Consider the following 21,329-nt stretch of genomic DNA (forward strand, 5'->3'; position numbering starts at 1 on the left):
GCTCAAATCTTAATCTTATTAATCTTTATTAAAGTTTTTCACTGGCATACAAACACATATAAACATGCTGGTATTTCAACCGTCCTTTCAACAAACATACGCAGAAGGGTCAGCAAGGTGAGTGGATGCGTGTTGTGTGCGTAGCCTTGATATCTACACTGCTGAACAGGAGTAGTTTCTACACTGAAACGGTACACCGCCGAATGATTTATAAGATAGAAGTGTTGCCTACAACAAGTGGCGCTGAAAATGAAATATTTAATAAGGAGATTCACTTTAATGGAACTACAGAACCATAGGGTATGCTTGCGTAAATGAACGTGTCTATTGCCACATGTCTATTGGCCAGTACTTGCAGGCAAAATTCACGTTCTATAAACTCTCATTTAAAACGCCTTGGACTGGACTGGCCAACAGACAGACATGTACTTACAGTAGCCGTGGGCTGAGTGTATTCAGACCGCACTGTACATTTGGCTATTCCTTCGTATCGCCGCTGGGTGGCGCAGTTTCCTCACACACGGTGGTGATTATATTCTACCTCTTCTTGCTTGCTGTATTGTTGCTGGGGCTTGTGGGAAATAAACATGGAAGCTGATACGCCGTCTATGTGTTCATGGTGTCTTCCTCGGTGTCAGCTTTTGACAAGAATGGCAAACTGATAAAATGGTGTGAATCGCCATGTCAGATCTTCTGCTCAGAGAAATGGAGGAGGTCACTCTATACCAGCCGAAAAGGGAGGGCGAGGAGGCGGGGAACGGCAGGAGTTTCCTCTTGGTGGACGAAAACGAGAATCTGCAGGTAGGAGAAGAAATAATATACGAGTATTCAAAACAAACAGTAAAACCCACACAATGTATCGGACGTAATGTGTTTCTCGTTACTATTCAACAACAAATCAGACGGGATGCTGTTTATTAAGTCAAAGACGAAACGCCTGATTCCAAAAACCAAAACATTATTATTTATTGTGTTAAGTTTCTGTTTGTTTACCCACTACGCCGAAAACGAAACTAGATTGGGGTTTGTCTCGTTGTCCGTTTTATGTTATTTCCATAATCATATTTGAGATACGTTTATTTATAGACACACGTAATACAATCACTGAACAATACAAATAGTCTTGCGGTTACACTGGGAGTGAGAGACAAAAGTGGCAGAGCTCATTTAAAAATGACACTTCCAAAAATACAAATAATTCGGGACATTAAAACGAATGCAGCGTTTTAAACGAGCACACTCTTTTTAGGAAAACAACAAAACCGTCAGGATTTCATTAATTTGGCGTCTCAACCCAGGCTTGTGTCACTGCGTCATCATCACGTGTGATAACACAGACACGGGACTCGAATGAGCCTTTACCAGCAACAAAGAAGTACTGATCCTATTCGTCTTTGCTTCTCATTTCTTACTGTAAATGTAATGGGGTTGCGAGTACTGCTTCAAAGTTAACATTTAGTTGCAAAAAACAAACATAAACCAGATGTGTGTTTGCCAAACAGTAGCATTACAACCAAGCATTACAATCAAATATAATGTAGACCCACTTGGGCAGTTTTGCTAATTTTAGGGCTCATTTTCCCTAGTTTGCATCCATTGTATTAATATAAGCTGTATATTCAAACACTCCAGGCTGTTTAGCATTACGAGATGTGATGAATATTGAAAGTTAATGTCGATTTTAAGATCACGTTAAAAATGGGTGCAAAGTAGGTACAATGACCTTTTAAAATGAACACATGTGTGGGCAAAGATAAGATTTGATACACATGGAGAATAAATAAAGGCAACAGGTTAAGGTATTGTCACCTACAGTGTGTTTAAATAGCAGTCCAAATTTGCAGGAAAATGTGCAGTAGCTATCTGCATAGTGTTCTGCGGAGCACCTTATGTGTTTAGTATTTGTATTTATTAATGGCTTATAAAAATGTAAATCAAGTAAATAGAATTATGTCACTCAATTTGAGTTAAGTGCTTCCAATTTAATTCAAGCATTTTTATCAGTAAAGTGTTGGGAACCTGTCAAACAAAGTCATCACATGACATCATGAGACTTCCTATTGAGCCCCATTTTCAAAGCCTGAACTCCAGTCTTTAATTAACTCCTGCTTTTTGAAGGAGACAAAACATCTGTTCAACAGCTCAGTTATATATTCCAGGTCCCTTTAGCAGTCTGTTTGATAATTATGAAGACGATCCTTGGAAGACTGAATTCTGCGATTGCAGAGGAATTCCATTATCCATAGATTTGGCCTGCCTGTAGTTATAAATATCCTTAGTGGGTGATGTCATGTAATACAGGAGTGAACTCCGCTCCAGGATTTACAGGTTATCAATTCAATAATTGCTGATTAAGACGTAGATAGTGGTTAAATTGCTTCAGTTAAGTAATTTAGGGTATGGTGTAACAAACGCAGCACCTGGACAAATGGCTGCCCTGCTATAGCCGTATTGTGATGGTATTCACATTCCCATGGTGCCCTGGTTCTGCACACTGGTTTCAATTCTTGCTAAACTGGCTGCCCCACCAGTCCTGATGTATACATGATAATGATGATTAACCAATGCCTCTAGTTATCCCCCACTGGGGATGCAGCAGCAGCGCTAAGCCAATTTGGCAACTCCAGTCCAGGTCTTTGTTCCAACCATTAGTCTGTAATTATGAAATCTTTTAATTAAGAATCCCTGACGTTACTTCAGCTGCTAATGTCTCATGACCCATTTCAGATGACAAAATCTAACAGGACCCTTTACTTTCACCTGTGAGCTGAGGGGCTGCCGTATTGCAGTCGTGTTACTTTTTTGGCTCTCGGATGATTAAGAGATAATTGGCTCCCTACTCGGCACATAACTGTATTCTAGGATTCTCTCGGTCAGGTTTGAGTTGCTCTCATACAAGGAAAATGAACCATTTGCCACAGTGTCAAAGCCTTGTCTCAGAAACCATCAGGAAGTGACTTAACATGTTGGTGACCTGACAAAGTTCATAATATTTTATTCAGGTGCATTTCAAAAAATGTCTAGTCATTCTGCATTTTTCATAAATGAAAACAGCCGCTTGTCACTGCCCTTGTGGAATGGAATGTCTTATTAAAACGTTTTCCCTGTTTTTTTAAAGAGGGGGCGGTTATCTACAAAGGGGTACCCAGGTGTGCAGTACACAAGCATTCTGATCAGGATCAATGGGTGTTAAATCTGCCAATCCCTGTTCTGTTATTCCTAGAAAATGGATAATATCCGCTCTTGAAGAGTGGACAGTTATGTATCCAGGGATATCGGGGTGTTTAGTAGGGAAGTGGTTTGAAGGTAAAACAGGAAGCCAGTGTCCCTCCCCAAGTATCATAGACCAGCAGGATGGTTGAATTCTATGAGTCACTGTTCAAGGAATTGGCTAATCGACAGGAAGAATAGAGCATAAACATGTTTGTAATAGGAGTACTCGGTCTCTCCACCTGGAAATTCCCTGATCCACCTAGCCTACAAAAAATATCTAATATGTATTACCATCACATAGTAAATCTCACATTTTCCTGAAGCATTTACAAGTAGCATTCTCCAACAGTTTTAAATAAATTACCATTAAAAAGTCTAATTCCCCTTTACTGTAATGTGTGCGTTCCAAAAAATATAGCGTAAAAAAAAACAACCTACAAATGCTCCTGGCTTTGTGTTCCGTGTGACATCATGAGTTGTTATTGTGGGCAATAATCCTTACACTATCGGCTATATTATTATTATTATTATTATTATTATTAGTGTGGAGTAGTGGTTAGGGCTCTGGACTCTTGACCGGAGGGTCGTGGGTTCAATCCCTGGTAGGGGACACTGCTGTTGTACCCTTGAGCAAGGTACTTTACCTAGATTCTCCAGTAAAAAAAACCCAACTGTATAAATGGGTAATTGTATGTAAAAATAATGTGGTATCTGTATAATGTATAATGTGATATGTTGTAACAATTGTAAGTCGCCCTGGATAAGGGTGTCTGCTAAGAAATAAATAATAATAATAATAATAATTATTACTATTATTATTATTATTACTATTAGTTTGTTTGTTTACTGTACACATTACAGTGTCTGCAAAAAAGTTAAACCAGCTTTCTGTTAAAAACAACAAACGTTTTGACTTTAGTCTTATGCAGAAGACATGGAAGTGTTTGCATATTTTATGAAGTTTTGACTAGTTCAAGCACTTAACTTTTCTTGAGTGTTTTAAGTTACCGGCGTGGTGTTATTTTGTGGTACGTGTTAAAACGTGGCACGTCGTATACTGTGCTTGCCCAGGCTGCACAAATGATTTTAGCTCAGAAAACAAGGATACGCCCGTCTGAACGGGTACGAGGTACTGAGTTTGGCCCTTAAAGTTCTTTTTAATGTCATTTTTTTTTTTTCACAATTCAGCAAATTTATGTGACTAACTGATGAGCAACGAAATGGGTTATCTCAAATTGTAAACATACAATGTTGTGGGTGAACTACAGAGTGTCTTGGTAGCGGTTTGTGCAGTCGTCAGTCACAACACTTCCGAATCAGTGTGCCTTTAATTAGAGCCTTGTATGGCTGGAGATTTTAAAGGTGTCACACAACAGATGTGTATTTTAAGTGTAAGGTATGGGGCTGTACTAAGATCACAAGGATAACTCTGAGCAGTATTTTTGTTTGCTTGTTTATGCCGATCGCTTACAGTCCTGTGTTAGCTAGTTATTATTATTATTATTATTATTATTATTATTATTATTATTATTTATTTCTTAGCTGACGCCCTTATCCAGGGCGACTTACATTTGTTACAAGATCACATTATTTTTACATACAATTACCCATTCATACAGTTGGGTTTTTACTGGAGCAATCTAGGTAAAGTACCTTGCTCAAGGGTACAGCAGCAGTGTCCCCCACCTGGAATTGAACCCACGACCCTCCGGTCAAGAGTCCAGAGCCCTAACCACTACTCCACACTGCTGCCCTAGTTAGTAAGTGCCTCGCATTCCACATGTTTGTTTGTATTGTTTGTTTATACTGAAAAAATATTAAATTTTTTATTATATATTCTATCCATCTGTTTAAATGAGGGAACACAATCACATGGAAACATTTGAAAATAATGTAGATTCCACGAGTTTAAATCTGCATATTGTGTTAACGCAATGTTAAGGTTTGTAGCAACTTATGAACATAACTAATGGTTCTGAAATGTATCTATTTATAAAGCAAGCATACATCAGTAGCCTATTCAGCACTTTCTTGCTTCACATTGTACTGTAGGCAATACCGCTATCAGTGTATATATTGAAAAACGAAAAAAAAGGTACATTAACTGGCACATGCATTAAAAGACTTGAAATACAAACGTACCACTTTCTGACCTTACACAGTTCACGCTTTGGTATGTGCACCACATTCTGACGGTGTGCCCTACACCGGTACTGAAGAAACGTTTAAAAAAAAATCTGCGTATATCTGCAGTTATACTACATCGAGTCTACAATGTTGAGGTGAACCAAATGCATTTACAAGTTTTGCATATATTTCATAGAAAGCTGTTTTTGCTTGTTTTTCAGTCGCCGTAATATGTGTACAGTAAACAAACATGCTTAATTTTTGATAAAACTGTAAATAACTACCTTTTAAATAACAGACTTGCATAATAAGTGTTATTATTATGCAAGTCCGAGAGCCGCCGAGGGAAAAAGGTACAGTTATTCAGAGCAGATTTACTAGGGGCCTGATTGTTCAAACTCCTGGCACCCAGTCATTTCAGTAACAGACCTAAACAAGTTTATCTCTGAAACCTGACTGGGCCTGTGTGAGTTTGAAGCTCTGCATTTGTTGCTGGGCAGTGACATCCCCTTTAAGCCAGACTGCCCTCTGCTCTGCAGGTACAGGATGAGCAGGATTTCCTGGAGAGGCTGGACTGCCGGGCGGTGGAGGGGGTCAAGGTGCTCTCCGTCTTCGGGAACACGGGCGACGGGAAGTCCCACACGCTGAACCACTGCCTGTTCGGGGGGGAGGAGGTGTTCCCCACCTCACCCCTGCAGGACTCCTGCACCGTGGGGGTGTGGGCAGCCTTCGATCCTGCGCTGGGGCTGGTGGCGCTGGACACGGAGGGCCTCCTGGGCGCCAGCGGCAATCAGAACCAGCGCATGCGACTGCTGCTCAAGGTGCTGGCGGTGTCAGACGTGGTGGTCTACCGCACGCGGGCCGAGCGGCTGCACAACGACATGTTCCAGTTCCTGGGCAGCGCCTCCAGCGCCTACGTGCGCCACTTCACCCGCGAGCTCCGTGCCCTGTCAAGCCGCTGCGGGCTAGAGGTGCCCCTGTCCAGCCTGGGCCCAGCCGTCATCGTCTTCCAAGAGACCTCCCGCACCAGGCTGCTCGGCTGGGGTAGGTGCTGCTGCACAGGGACCGCTTCAAGTGTGTGTGGAAGTGTTCAGTGGCTCCCTCTAATCAAGCTGAGAGTGGATTTCATTATCGCATTATAACACTTAAACATATTAGAAGTTATTAAATCTAGATTGAAAAAAAAACAACTCTAAAAAACAGACAAAAGGCTAATATAAACATGTTTATGCAGGAATGGAGATAAGGCTCCCATTGCATAGCAGTTTGATCCATTCCTGGTTTTACTAATGCACACCAGAGCTTGTTAACTATACACTGTGGATAATCAAGCTTATAATAAAACATGGAATAAGTGAAACTGCTGTTCAACAGGAGTCTTATTTCCATCCCTGTTTATGTAGATTATGTTGTGGTTTAAAAGTTAAGAATTCTTTGCCATTGACATTCTGAGTGAGAGATCTACACTCTCAGTGAAATTGTAAGTGTAGTTACTGCGAATAGGATCCAATGGGGACGTGATTGTAACTACCTTTTAATATTGTATGATATTTCCAGTCATTCTGAGTAGTTCAGAGTTCTGTTGCTCGAATATTGAATTGTATTGTTTTTTATTTTTCATACAACTTGGGACAGTGCTTTGAACTGTATTGAAAAGTCCAGCAGCTTTGCAGGAACTTATGTTTTCTTTCATACTTCCTCACTCCTGTTATGGCTACCGGTAGTGAGCTATGAGAACAGGTTAAAAATATGAAATCTCTCAGCCTAAAAAAAGAGGGGGACTTTAAATGGTGTAAAGCTAACCCAAGCTATCACATTTAAGACAAGTGGCCATACATGGAAGGTGAGTACAATTTAGAACGGAATGTAGGCCGCACAAAGAGTAAATAAAAGATAGGAGCATCCAAAATGTACATGAAAAGAAAATGAGATTCTGTTCTGTTTAATTAGATGCCCTTAGCAGGGGCAGATGGTGTGCTGAACGACCTCTTCTCGTTACCTTTTCCCACATTCTTCTGTAACGGGCAAACCCAGCTACTGTTAACTTAATCTGACACTTCAGGACACATACAGAACAGTGCAGAGTGACTGCGTGTGGTTTGGATCTGGTGAAACGCGCCTGTTTGTGTGTGTGTGTTTCAGAGAGCAGCACGCCCGGTCAGGCAGACATCCTGCTGCAGAAGCGCTTCCACGAGCTGGGGCTGTCCACCGAGGCGTTCAGCTCCGTGCAGTACGTGGGCACGCAGACCGTCAGCCCCCCCACAGACTACTCAGGACTGCTGAGCGCCCTCAAACAGCAAGTGAGGAACACAGCCACGCGCTCGCCCAGGCCCCCTGCCATCGTCTTCAGTGCACTGCAGGTAAACACCAGCACACCCTGAGAAAAGTGTGATGCAGCACAGCGGAAGCATGGTAAAGCACAGGCAATCATTGTAAAGCACAGAGGTATGGTATAGCATATTAAAAAACAAACCGTGGTAATCTAACCCTTATAAATGTTTCCGATAACTACTATCAAACAAGTGACTTCTGTCCTGTTGTATGTTCTGTAAATAACTGAGATCACCTATCTTTGTACAATACTTCACACCCATAAAATAAGTTGATAGTCAGCCCTCAGCAACACTTTAAGCACAGCACAGAAACCAGGAAAACAGATGTAGGACAGAAAGTGGGAGACACTTCTTCACACAGAGAGGTGAGGGGATGGAATGGGCTGCCTAGTTATGTTGGAGGAGACACTTCTTCACAGAGAGTGGTGAGGGGATGGAATGGGCTGCCTAGTCATGTTGTTGAAGGAGACACTTCTTCACAGAGAGTGGTGAGGGGATGGAATGGGCTGCCCAGTTATGATGAAGGAGACACTTCTTCACAGAGAGTGGTGAGGGAATGGAAGGGGCTGCCTAGTCATGTTGTTGAAGGAGACACTTCTTCACAGAGAGTGGTGAGGGGATGGAATGGGCTGCCCAGTTATGTTGGAGGAGACACTTCTTCAGAGAGTGGTGAGGGGATGGAAGGGGCTGCCTGGTCATGTTGGAGGAGACACTTCTTCACAGAGAGTGGTGAGGGGATGGAAGGGGCTGCCTGGTCATGTTGGAGGAGACACTTCTTCACAGAGAGTGGTGAGGGGATGGAAGGGGCTGCCTAGTCATGTTGGAGGAGACACTTCTTCACAGAGAGTGGTGAGGGGATGGAAGGGGCAGCCTAGTCATGTTGGAGGAGACACTTCTTCACAGAGAGTGGTGAGGGGATGGAAGGGGCAGCCTAGTCATGTTGGAGGAGACACTTCTCCACAGAGAGTGGTGAGGGGATGGAAGGGGCTGCCTAGTCATGTTGTTGATGCTGAATCACTGGGATAGTTTAGAGCTGACTTGACAAAGCATTGAGATCAGTTACTGTAGCTGCTAGGAACCGGATGTGCATTGATGGACCGAATAGCCTGCTCTACTTTGTAAATGTATGTTCTTATAAAACTATGAAATTATACTGTTGACTGACACTTTTACTTAGATTTTTTTTATAAAGTATATACAACACCATTTTGTGAATAAGGTGACTTTCTTTCTCAGTTCTACAAGACTTTAGGTCTGAAATCAAGCCTGTGTTAAATACAATGTGAGCCGTTAGTTCTGTAAATGTAACATATTTCAGTATAGCAATTGTTCATAAACATTGGCTGATGTAATTTTGTGTTAAAACTTAATAATTTATATAGCTGTTTATAAAAAGCTACACGGACTACTGGTATTCCAGTTGAAGGGCCACATTTTCAAAGCACTTCCTCCAGTCTTTAACTCCTATTTATTTATTTATTTGTATTCTTTTATTTTTATTTTTTCTTGAAAGGAGAAAAAAATTGTGTTAATGTTACAGAATGACAAACAAAACCCACTGAGTCCTTAAGAAGACTTGATATATATATATATATAACTTTGATTAGAGTTAATTCAAGACTGGAGGAATCACTTTGAAAATATGGCCCAAAGAGCTTTTCTATCCTTTAGAAACCCCCCTCCCCCATATATAGTACACTGAACTGAAAATGAGAAGATTTTTTGCAGTCGTATTCGGGTGCAAATGCCAGAAGTTCCATGCAGATGTGTTGCTCAGTTTAAATGTGGTGTTGATGGCAACGTCTTGTTTTTGTGTTGGTTTGCGTTCAGGCTCTGAGTGAGCGGTTCTGCGGAGAGATCTCGGATGAGAAGATCAACCTGTACTGCTTCTTCCCTGACGAGTACTTCACCTGCTCCTCCGTCTGTCTGAGCTGTGGGTAAGCTGGGGCACCACTGCATTTCATTTTGTTTTCCAACATTTTAGAATGCTTTTTTTTTAATGCTGTAGTTTTTTCCCCCCCACCTCTTTCTGCTAACATTTTATAGAAATGCTCATTTACAGTTATGGCCCAAGTTTGCATCACCTAGAATTTTAGGATTGAGACATTCTAAAAAAAAAAAAAAAAACACAAAAAAAGTATAGAACTTAAATTAGATATTTTATTTAACATCATGCAATCAAAAAACTACACTATCGCAAAAGTCTACCGGAAGCCATAATGGTAGTACAGTAATATTTCATGTTAGATTTCAAAATGCCACATTTTTCAATTTGTCCGTTTTTTGTTAAGTATATGGAAAAGTACAAAGCGGTATGTAATTCAATATGTTAGCGTAACTTTATTTAGCAGCTTTCATTCGACTTTATAATGAAAATTCTACAGGGTGATACAAAACTTTTGGTCATAGCTGTACTTCAAGTACGTGTCTCACTATGGAGTTATTTAAAGCAACAAATATTTGTACTTGTAAACTATACATATGCTGTATATAAACTGGATTGAGTAATTATGCAAATTTTGTGGCATGTATATTTTGCAGATTTTTAATAATAGCAAAATTAGTGAATATTTCTTGCCAGCAAACATTTCATGTTTTACAGCATTTGTTAAAGGCACAGGCACAATCCTAATTAATAAGTGTAACTCCCTGTGCTTGTGTGGCTCAGGGTGCGCTGTAAGAATGGCATGAATCACCTGAGAGACAACATTCCTCACCTGGCTGAGGGCCTGTGCCAGTATGCACACCAGTACAACAACAAGGTGCTCATCTGTAAGGTAAGAACCGCAGCTCGGAGCGTCTGACAAGACCTGACTGACCCGGCGGTCGAGATGGGGGTGAGGGGGTGTTTAGGAGACCCTGACTGACCCTGCGGTTGAGATGGGGGTGAGGGGGTGTTAAGGAGACCCTGACTGACCCTGCGGTTGAGATGGGGGTGAGGGGGTGTTTAGGAGACCCTGACTGACCCTGCGGTCGAGATGGGGGTGAGGGGGTGTTTAGGAGACCCTGACTGATCCTGCGGTTGAGATGGGGGTGAGGGGGTGTTTAGGAGACCCTGACTGATCCTGCGGTTGAGATGGGGGTGAGGGGGTGTTTAGGAGACCCTGACTGACCCTGCGGTCGAGATGGGGGTGAGGGGGTGTTTAGGAGACCCTGACTGACCCTGCGGTCGAGATGGGGGTGACGGGCTGTTTAGGAGACCCTGACTGACCCTGCGGTCGAGATGGGGGTGAGGGGGTGTTAAGGAGACCCTGACTGACCCTGCGGTTGAGATGGGGGTGAGGGGGTGTTTAGGAGACCCTGACTGATCCTGCGGTCGAGATGGGGGTGAGGGGGTGTTTAGGAGACCCTGACTGATCCTGCGGTTGAGATGGGGGTGAGGGGGTGTTTAGGAGACCGTGACTGACCCTGTGGTTGAGATGGGGGTGGGGGGGTGTTTAGGAGACCCTGACTGATCCTGCGGTTGAGATGGGGGTGAGGGGGTGTTTAGGAGACCCTGACTGACCCTGCGGTCGAGATGGGGGTGAGGGGGTGTTTAGGAGACCCTGACTGATCCTGCGGTCGAGATGGGGGTGACGGGCTGTTTAGGAGACCTTGACTGATCCTGCGGTCGAGATGGGGGTGAGGGGGTGTTTAGGAGATCCTTACTGATGCCGTTTATGACTGATACATTCCTGAGAAATATCCAGACATATTTCTCAGTACATTAGTTGAGTCGATCTGCATGTGCTGTGGTTGTTTTAATATTGTTCGCACATTTAAACAAAGCCTTTGAAAACTATTATACATTTCAAAACAAATAATTGAAGGGGTGGGGTGGGGGGGTGGTCAACATGGATATATTTAATCCCTGTTGGATATATTTAATCCCTGTTGGAATCGTTTTCTTCTCAGAAATGCTACGAAGGAGGCAGGGAGGTGATTGTGATCCCTAAAACATCAGCGTCCAATGAGAATCCCTGGCTTGGACTGGCCATGTATGCCTGGTCAGGGTAGGTGACATTTATTTCAGCTGTATGTTACTGCACTCTAATCAGATTCCTATCAGAGTATCATTGTTATTCCTGCTCAGGGTACACATCCCCGGTAGCAGGGATGTGGGAGTCTTGTAGTTGTGCTTGCATATGTCATGCTTTCGAGTTTTGCACACACAGTGGGCAAGATACTCCAAACCAATTACATGAAGAAAACAACTTCTAAAAGGGGAAGTGTTGTAGTGAGGTCCAGAGTTCACCTCTAAAAAATGTGCTTCACACTTGTCCCCCAAACTGGATATCAATCCACCATACGAAATTGAGAGGGCTATTGCCAGACAGGACAAGCCTGTTTGTTTCAGAACCCCTGCAGGTGTGAGATGTGACAATAGCAGCTCGATCATGTGACAATAGCAGCTCGATCAGCAGGGTATTGCTGGATCATCAGACACTTGCAGCAAACACGCAACCTGGGGCTTGACACCAGCTGAATTCAGCGACTAAATTAGATGAAAATTGTTTGTTTTCTCAGGTTTTAGGAGGGAACGAGAAATGCTGTCTGGTTTTTCAATGAAGCCTTCCAGGCACCTCTTGCAGTGTAACATCATTAAAAGAGAGCTCAGTAGCACAGATATCGGAGATGCCTGGGGCGCATTTCACAATGCAAATCTAAGTAGCAGTCTGCTAAATCCAATTTAAAAAAAATTAAAAAATGCATTTAGGAAAATAACAAGTTTATCCTTTAGTCATATAGACTGGCTGACTGGATTTCTATTAAACTTCATTCTTCCATCTTAACTTTATTTTTTTAAACTGGTTCAGATGAGATGGCTTGCTAGCAAGCAGCGTGTTAAGTGCTGGCAGTGCTTTGTGAATCTGGCCCCTGGATGCCTGGCGCACAGCAGTCAGTTGTATGTACAGCCGTGGAGAGGCTGATCGCAGTCAGTAGAGGAGTGGATTTATTTGTTTTATTTATTAATATGCCTGTCGGTGACCCAGCTGTCCCGTTCTCTCAGGTACGTGCTGGAGTGCCCTTGCTGTGGGATTATCTACCGCAGCCGGCAGTACTGGATTGGGAACCAGGACCCAGAGAGCTGTGTGGTGCGGCCCGAGGTCAAGCACGTCTGGCCTGGGGTGAGGATCGGACCCCTGCCATACAACCGTGTTAGCTGTGCCATTCTCAATGTCAATACTGCTGACGGCATGCTTGAGGCATTCCGGAATTCCCTTCAAAAGCAAAGTCGATTTCTAAACCAATTGGTGACATACCTCAGCCACTTGCAGTATTCCCTGCAAAACATCGACATGTCGTTTTTACAAGCCAATTGTTTGAATAAAAGTTTGCTGTGATTCGATTTTTGTAGCTAAATGGCAAAGCAGGGGTTATAGGCAGGGCTGGGGTTTTTTTCTGGTATAAATGGCTTATTTCACAGCACTTGTCACATTCAAAATTGATAATTCCTCTACAGTTACTATACAACAAATGTTTCTAAATATTTAAATGCTTACCTGAGCAACAGTAAATGTGAAATTGCAGAATTCTTTTTTTTATGACACATTCAAAAAAAGACCTTCTGTTTTCAATTATCAAAAAAAAAAAAAAAAAAAAAAAAAAATATATATATATATATAGCTCAAAGAGCCAGCTGCAAAGAGCTATATATATAAAATCATCAGACATGTGAAATGTCCCCTTTCTGTGCTGGACAGAGTGATCTTTCACAGAAATATTTCTTATCTTTAATGCAGCTGATGATTTTGTAGCAGGTAGTGCATCAGTAAAGCAAACGTAAACTGTATTTATTTATTTATTTAAGTGGTAAAAAATGTTTATTTACACTATTTCAGAAATGGAAATTTTCATGGAATTCATAGGGAGCTACATAATACAGAATGGGTACATGTTACAGAAATCATGAAATCTGTGATGATAACCATGAAAAAAAATACAGCCACATTTACAGGATGGGTTGTAGCGACACTAAATATGTAAACAGCTAGTTCTACTTGTGTTGATATTATGGCATTCTGCTTTTATACCTGAAGCAGGAGGCTTGCACAATCAAGGTAAATGGTTTAGCATTTTTTACATGAACAAGCGTCTGTTGGTTTATTGCTTATCTTCTAGTACCAGACATTTTTAAAGCTGAAGCTGCACATTTTACCTTTTGCCATTTGATTTACCGGTGTTATGCTAAATGAACAGAATAGTTTGTATTAAAATAAGTCGTTATCGGAATTGGTATCTGCCTGTTATAGATGAAGAATAACAGTAAATATAGGTTAGGTCACAATGGGATTTATATTGAAGGACACTGCCAGATTAGATGTTTCATTGTCACTGATTGCTACTCAGTATTGTAAATTCACTTTTTTACTTTGAATGAATCCCATGTTTAAGGGAAGTGCCCACCTCAGTAATGAAACTGACATCCTTCCTTTCTGTTTCAGAGCGAGACGTTCTTGACGGACCATCAGAACGCAGCGCAGCGCATGCTGGACGGGATGAACTTCGTGATCCAGTCTGTCTCTGATTACAGCTCAGGACCCACCAAAGCTGTCACAGCCTGGATCACTGACCAGGTGGCGCCGCCCTACTGGAGACCAAATGCAGACATTACTGTAAGGAATATATTTCTCACTCTCTCTCCTAACGGTTTACCACGGTCATTCTGCACATTCATGCTTTTCCCATGGCTATACAATGCATTATATCGTTTATCATGGTTTGCCATGCTTTAACATACCTCTCTGAGCTTTACAATGCTTACCTGTGCTGTACTATGCTTTCACTTTGCTTTATATTTTACCCTTTGCAATGGTTTTACTTTGGTAAACTTTTTAAAGGGGGTCGCATTATTCAGGACATCAGTCAGTGAATACAGGCAGGATACAGGTATGTTTGGTACCTCTTTGTGATGCTGTGTTGAGGAGGAGCTCTTGTCCGCAGGCCTGCTCGGGGTGTAAGAAGCTGTTTGAAGAGCTCGAGAGGAAGCACCACTGCCGGGCCTGCGGGGAAGGCTTCTGCCAGGCCTGTTCCAGCAAGACCATGCCAGTGCCGGAGAGGGGCTGGGGCAACGCGCCCGTCCGCGTCTGCGATTCCTGCTACCGCCAAGGAGGAGGGGGGAGCGAAGGTGAGACGCCTCGCTCAGTCACTGCACTCTTGCCCTCTATCACTGTGCTGTCTCTCCCTACACTCTCACTGGATCTCACAGTAGTCTCTATCACTGCACTCTCACTCCCACTGGATCTCTCGGCACTCTATCACTGCGCTTTCTCTTTGCATTAACTAAACTAGTGGAACTCTCTCTCTCTCTCTCTCTCTCCCTCTCTCAAATAGGTAATGTGAAGTGCTGCAGTCCTTACCTAGGAAAATCTTTTTTTCTTGCTCTTTACTGGCTGCATTATAATTGGCCCCTTTTTCTTGTGTTGAAATCTTTTCTTTGCTTTACATTAACCCTTTGCGGTCCATTGTCGGACTGGGTCCGACATTGCAATTTATTCCTCACAGGTCCTTTGTCGGACTGGGTCCGACATCATTATAGCAACGCAATAAACGGGTGTTTAGTCGTTTTTTCTCTGGAAAAAGCCGAGAGAACCATTCAATTGCCGAGTGGGAGCGACAGGAGCCGAGACAAGTCGGGGGGGGGGGGGGAAAGCCTATCATGAATAGTCATACATGGTATCAGGTATCAGATAATGGGGCGTTCATAGTAAACAAGCTGGCTGAGTGCGTCAGCGCACAGAGACAATCATGAACATTTGCAGAGCTTTTTTCAGATGTTATAATAATAAAATAATGACTTTGATCACATTATTGAGGAGTTTGGTGATAAAACGAGTGATCCGGAGATGATCGATCGGTATGTACGACTATTATTATTATTTATTTCTTACATAGGTGAACGCTATAGCAAACAAAAGGGTGGGGCGGTGCTGGAGATGCCTAGTGAGTGCTTTGTTGATATGCAGGGCCATTTAAACCCGTTTGACTGTGAAAAAAAATACTTTTAAACAGCGCGTATAAAATTAACTGCGCGTGTGAAAATTAATTAGACCTGGCGTGCCTGACGCGCAGTTAATAAATGGACCGCAAAGGGTTAATCTGGGACGTACAGATTTTTGAGCACTGCTGAGAGAAAGAAATAAACTGTTTCTTCCTGGTCTAATGCAAACTGCTGCCAGACATTTTTGTTGTGATAGGAAAGTCATTTCATACCAGGGAGACTGAAGTATAAAATACAAGCACAAGTCTTCAGAAGAAAAGTGGTGAGAAAATAGATTTTAAAGCCGTGGACTTTCACACAATTGAAGAGTAATTTCATACCTGGTGGGAGCAAGTCTTACCAGAAGTTTATTACAGTTGCATGAAGGTACAGATGTGCTCAAATTTGTTGGTACCCCTCCACAAAAAACGAAGAATGCACAATTTTCTCTGAAATAACTTGAAACTGACAAAAGTAATTAGCATCCACCATTGTTTATTCCATATTTAATAGAAATCAGACTTTGCTTTTGATTTTTTATTCAACATAATATTGTAAATAATAAAACAAATGAAAATGGCATGGACAAAAATGATGGGACTGCTAACCTAATATTTTGTTGCACAACCTTTAGAGGCAATCACTGCAATCAAACTTCTGCACCTGTTAACAGGTAGTTTGGCCCACTCTTCCTGAGCAAACTGCTCCAGCTGTCTCAGGTTTGATGGGTGCCTTCTCCAGACTGCAAGTTTCAGCTCTTTCCATAGATGTTCGATAGGATTCTGATCAGGACTCATAGAAGGCCACTTCAGAATAGTCCAATGTTCTGTTCTTATCCATTCTTGGGTGCTTTTAGCTGTGTGTTTTGGGTCATTATCCTGTTGGAGGACCCATGACCTGCGACTGAGACAGCTTTCTGACACCGGGCAGTACGTTTCGCTCCAGAATGCCTTCATAGTCTTGAGATTTCATTGTGCCCTGCACAGATTCAAGGCACCCTGTGCCAAGCGCAGCAAAGCAGCCCCAAAACATAACCGAGCCTCCTCCATGTTTCACTGTGGAATGGTGTTCTTTTCTTTGAAAGCTTCGTTTTTTTCGTCTGAACATAGAGCTGATGTGACTTGCCAAAAAGCTCCAGTTTTGACTCATCTGTCCAAAGGACATTCTCCCAGAAGGATTGTGGCTTGTCAATATGCATTTTAGCAAATTCCAGTCTGGCTTTTTTATGTTTTTCTGTCAAAAGTGGAGTCCTCCTGGGTCTTCTTCCATGGAGCCCACTTTCGCTCATAAAGCGACGGATGGTGCGATCAGAAACTGACGTACCTTCACCTTGGAGTTCAGCTTGTATCTCTTTGGCAGTTATCCTTGGTTCTTTTTCCACCATTCGCACTATCCTTCTGTTCAATCTGGGGTCGATTTTCCTCTTGCGGCCGCGCCCAGGGAGGTTGGCTACAGTTCCATGGACCTTAAACTTCTTAATAATATATGCAACTGTTGTCACAGGAACATCAAGCTGCTTGGAGATGGTCTTGTAGCCTTTACCTTTACCATGCTTGTCTATTATTTTCTTTCTGATCTCCTCAGACAACTCTCTCCTTTGCTTTCTCTGGTCCATGTTCAGCGTGGTGCACACAATGATACCAAACAGCACAGTGACTACTTTTCTCCATTTAAATAGGCTGAATGACTGATTACAAGATTGGAGACGTGTGATACTAATTAAAGAAACTAATTAGTTTGAAATATCACTAATCCAATTTATTATCTTTTCTAAGGGGTACCAACAAATGTGTCCAGGCCATTTTAGAATATCTTTGTAGAATAAGCAATAATTCATCTCTTTTCACAGCTTCTTTGCTTTATTCTATGACGTACCAAAGGCATGCAAGTATACATGATAAAATAGCTTTTAATTTCATCACTTTTCAGGAGGAATGAAGCATTATTTCAATGAGCTGTAAGGGTACCAACAAATTTGAGCACTTCTGTATGTGTAAAGTATACTGTAAACTGAAACAGCCTCGCCCCTCCTTAATCAGACTGTAAGATTATTCTAGTGACACAATGTTTTCATTTTGTAGTTCCCAGGACTGAGCCGGTGGGTCTGATGGCTCGCAGGGTGACAGAGGTGGCTCAGAGCACGGTGGACTTTGTTTCTACTGCGATGGACTATCCTCTTGGTAAGGATCTCTCCATGTAACCCCTTCAGAGGATGCAGAGAGGAGAATGAGATTGCAGTTGGTCTGCTATTAAACAGCTTGTTAGTGCTGCTGCTGCTCTGGTGAATTTATATAATTAAGTATTAACCGAATAAACCTGCAGTAAAAAGCTGTGGCAATTCACTAACCAGAATGAATACTGGAGTAGTTAGAAGTGTGGGCAGGTTTGCAGAGCTTTGTCCCTGGTGTGGAAACAAATAGATACAAGTCTATATGTAACAGCATTTGGAACTACTCAAAACTACTGCAAATACAGCATCAAAAAGATTTAAAAGAAAAGGTCTCTCCAAGCTCTTTGCCCTTTAACAGAGCATTGGGTTATCAAGGGAATCTAGAATGGCTTCCACACAGTGAAGTCTGCGGGATACTGGATCTGTGCAAGGGAGACCGTACTGGCAAGAGGGTGCATGCTGACCTCTTTGAGTGGACCCCTTTCACACTGTTCCTGGGTCCACTGATGGTGCTCCTGGCACCACTGATGGTGCAAACATGTGCTCTTCAATCAGAAAGGCTGCTGTAACCCTGCCTTTCTAACTTTCATATGTGGAAGTGCTTAACTTAGGTAGCAGGAGTTTCGATGTGTGTGTCCACACCCTGTATGTGTGCAGTAATATTTCATTGAGACCCTGCAGTTTAAAAAGAGGATTGCTGCTTCTCCTGTTCTGTTGTGTGTGCAGGTTTCGTGAAGGGAGTGGCCCGGCCTGACTACTGGATACCAGACCACGAGATCCAGCAATGTGGGCACTGCAGTAAAGCGTTCTCCCCCAGGATGTCGAAGCACCACTGCCGGGCCTGCGGGGGCGGGTTCTGTGCCCTGTGCTCGAGCGAGCGGCGCCCGGTGCCGTCCCGCGGCTGGGACCACCCTGTGCGGGTTTGCATCCACTGCAGCCAGAACAAAGGGGAGCTGTAGGCAAGCCACTCGGGCACTTCTATTAGCTTTTCCCTTTTAAAGAGAGTCAGATTTTCTGTTGCTGTTGATAGGCCTGGGGACTGGTTGTTCAAATGCATTGGGGTATAAATGTTTTCTTTTGAAATACTCTTCATACTAAATTTAATAATATCTTTTAATGCAAGCAAAATTGGAAGCAGAATACAACTAAAGGCACTCAAGTTGTCTTAATTGTGGAATCAGGGCGCTCTGACCATCACATGCAAGCAGGGGTTTTGAGTTTAGCTTTTAACCAATAAACACAGGGAAAGCAATTCCAGAACACAGTGAAAGCAGTGCTTCCCTTGTAAATTGTGAAAGAACACTGCAGGCTATTCTGTGTTCACTTGCCTGTGCTTGGTGTTCAGTGTTTGGCTGCAATAGAGGGAAGGTGAATGCTGTAGTTCCTGTCTGTTCTGTTTTTTTTTTTTTATTATTTGAGCAGTTTGCAGGATGCCTCCACACTTCAAACTCCAGCACTCTTGAGCGACACCAGAAAGACCCGGTCAGTTCACTTTTCAGACCTTAGAAAAAACATAACACCAACTAAACGCTGAATCACAAAACTGTCTTAAAAGAAACACAGAAAAAGAGAAAAAATGAACACAGAAAATGGTGTCCCAGCTAGAAAAATTAAGAAACCACCAATGGGACACCTCTTGAAAATAAATCATCCATAACTTCAGAACATTCAATTAGAATTCGAAGGTAAAAATAAATAGTCAAACGTTCATACACTGAAGAAGACAACGTGTGTCTACTTGACATAACTTTCTAGTTTGACCTGGGGGTGGTACTTGTAATTGCTTTTTAAGAGGTATTTAATAAATCCATGTGTTAATGTGTAGATTGATTTTCAGTGTCATTTATGGCTTCGGTACGGCACCTTGTATGAGAGGAAAATTCGCTTCCAATCAGCTTTTAAAACACGCAATGCAGAAGTTAATTGCCATTGATTGGTACTCTGTTGTAAAGGTGAGGGAAGGACCACTTTTCTTGTTTTGAAATAAACACATTAATTGATTTAATACCTACTGATTTAAATACTACTTAAGGGCGATTCCAAGTGTCAGCACACCCTAGTTCTGGCAGTGTAGTGTTGCTCATCTTTGCTTCATAGTGAGTATAGCATTGCACCCCCACCCCACCAGGTACAGGATAAATCTGGGATTGATTGGCATCACTGTGCCACAGCACCCCCTAGTGGTCAGGCTCAAGGCTTGGCCAAGCAGAGATGGACTGCATGTCCTTCAGGGCTCAGCACTGTTTCAGTTGGTCTGATGAAAAGAGGTGACTGACTAGTCAACAAAAATACAGGAAGCATGTTGGGTTTCAGTGAGGCAAGATAAACTCTAGAATAAACCTTTGCAGGATTTCTCATTGACTTTTTAATATTAGAATCTGGAGATGGAGTGTGAACCCACAGAGCACTTCTGAAATCATTGTTCACCGGGGCGCTGATACAATGAGTTTATATAATCAGGGCAACAGCAGGTTTTAACATAGACACGACTCCCAGCACAGCTAACAAGGGGTCAGGACAGAATGTTCCATCAGGGATTGTGAAAGTGACGTTCACCCTGTTTAATTAGGTTTGACTCATTTTTAATATTGTTGCTGTTCTGAATTCAAGCCATGCAAAATAGAAAACCATAATGAATACACAATTGGGAAATGGTTAACTAGTTAATCTTTGTACAATGATACATAAAACAAGAACTGCTTTGGATAATCAATTTCTATGTACATAGTAATTAGTATGTATGTAATAATAATAATAATAATATTATGCACCTTTCTTTTTCCAGCTGTGGTATATAAATAGTCAGCTGTATATTTTTACCTAAGTTTAAAGAAATTCCACTAAAAAAAATGAAACATTTTTGTAATGAGTTGGTATGAATAATAAATACTTTAAAATCACACATGCTAATTTGTTTGATTTATTTGCGTGAAGTGTCATGAATATTCTAGCATAGACGCTCCGGGACAGCAGGTTGTCTCTAAACTTGCTTGTTCACGGCGTTTAGCAGAGGAGGAATCCTGGAGTAATTGCTTAGAAATGAGATTGTTAATGGTAGTGAGTCTTCATGGAATTTAAAGAATATCAAGTGGTATTTTGGCTTTGTGCCACAAGGTGGCGCTACCATAGTGTTGGATCCACTGTTCGATACAGAACATTTCTCATATCAGTAATTTAAACGTTCATCGTAACAGATTACTTTTTAAAAGTGAAAACAGTTACAAGCTCCTTGAACAAAAACGTAACTAATTTGAATTTCTAATTACTTTGAAAAAAATTCTAACACATATTCGACCCTATAAAATGTTGACATCAGTGATGGTTAAACGTGTGTGACGCATATCTGATTATTTCATTTTGGCCCGTTCCAACTGTTGTCTGCTTTTTCAGGAAACAGATACAATGTCAAAAATACATAGCTGAAAGGACTGTGTTTTAAAATAAGTAGGCTTCCATTTAGATGTACTGTAGTTGGTTTTGTTGGTACTGTACTATATTTTCAACAGAAGTATTTTAATTAAGAACG

At 42.0% G+C, this 21,329-nt stretch overlaps 1 protein-coding gene across 1 annotated transcript; it reads left to right on the plus strand.

The window, feature by feature from the left end:
* The first annotated feature begins 552 nt into the window (after positions 1 to 552).
* Positions 553 to 20,703, plus strand: LOC117397204 (zinc finger FYVE domain-containing protein 1). The gene is made up of 11 exons (XM_033995887.3): positions 553 to 801; positions 5,880 to 6,384; positions 7,483 to 7,700; positions 9,504 to 9,610; positions 10,342 to 10,450; positions 11,568 to 11,665; positions 12,664 to 12,781; positions 14,099 to 14,269; positions 14,598 to 14,781; positions 17,715 to 17,813; positions 18,530 to 20,703. The coding sequence occupies exons 1-11, from the start codon at positions 682 to 684 to the stop codon at positions 18,760 to 18,762; spliced, it is 1,962 nt and encodes a 653-aa protein (XP_033851778.3). The 5' UTR covers positions 553 to 681; the 3' UTR covers positions 18,763 to 20,703.
* Positions 20,704 to 21,329: the final 626 nt, after the last annotated feature.

Source organism: Acipenser ruthenus, chromosome 30, assembly GCF_902713425.1.
Source record: "Acipenser ruthenus chromosome 30, fAciRut3.2 maternal haplotype, whole genome shotgun sequence".
Lineage (NCBI taxonomy): Eukaryota > Metazoa > Chordata > Actinopteri > Acipenseriformes > Acipenseridae > Acipenser > Acipenser ruthenus.

Bases quoted from the DNA above. Each gene is read 5' to 3' on its own strand.
- LOC117397204 (XM_033995887.3), top strand. From the start codon at position 682: ATGTCAGATCTTCTGCTCAGAGAAATGGAGGAGGTCACTCTATACCAG. The intron at 6,385-7,482 runs GTAGGTGCTGCT...TGTGTGTTTCAG, and splicing joins CACCAGGCTGCTCGGCTGGG to AGAGCAGCACGCCCGGTCAG. The intron at 9,611-10,341 runs GTAAGCTGGGGC...TGTGTGGCTCAG, and splicing joins TCCGTCTGTCTGAGCTGTGG to GGTGCGCTGTAAGAATGGCA.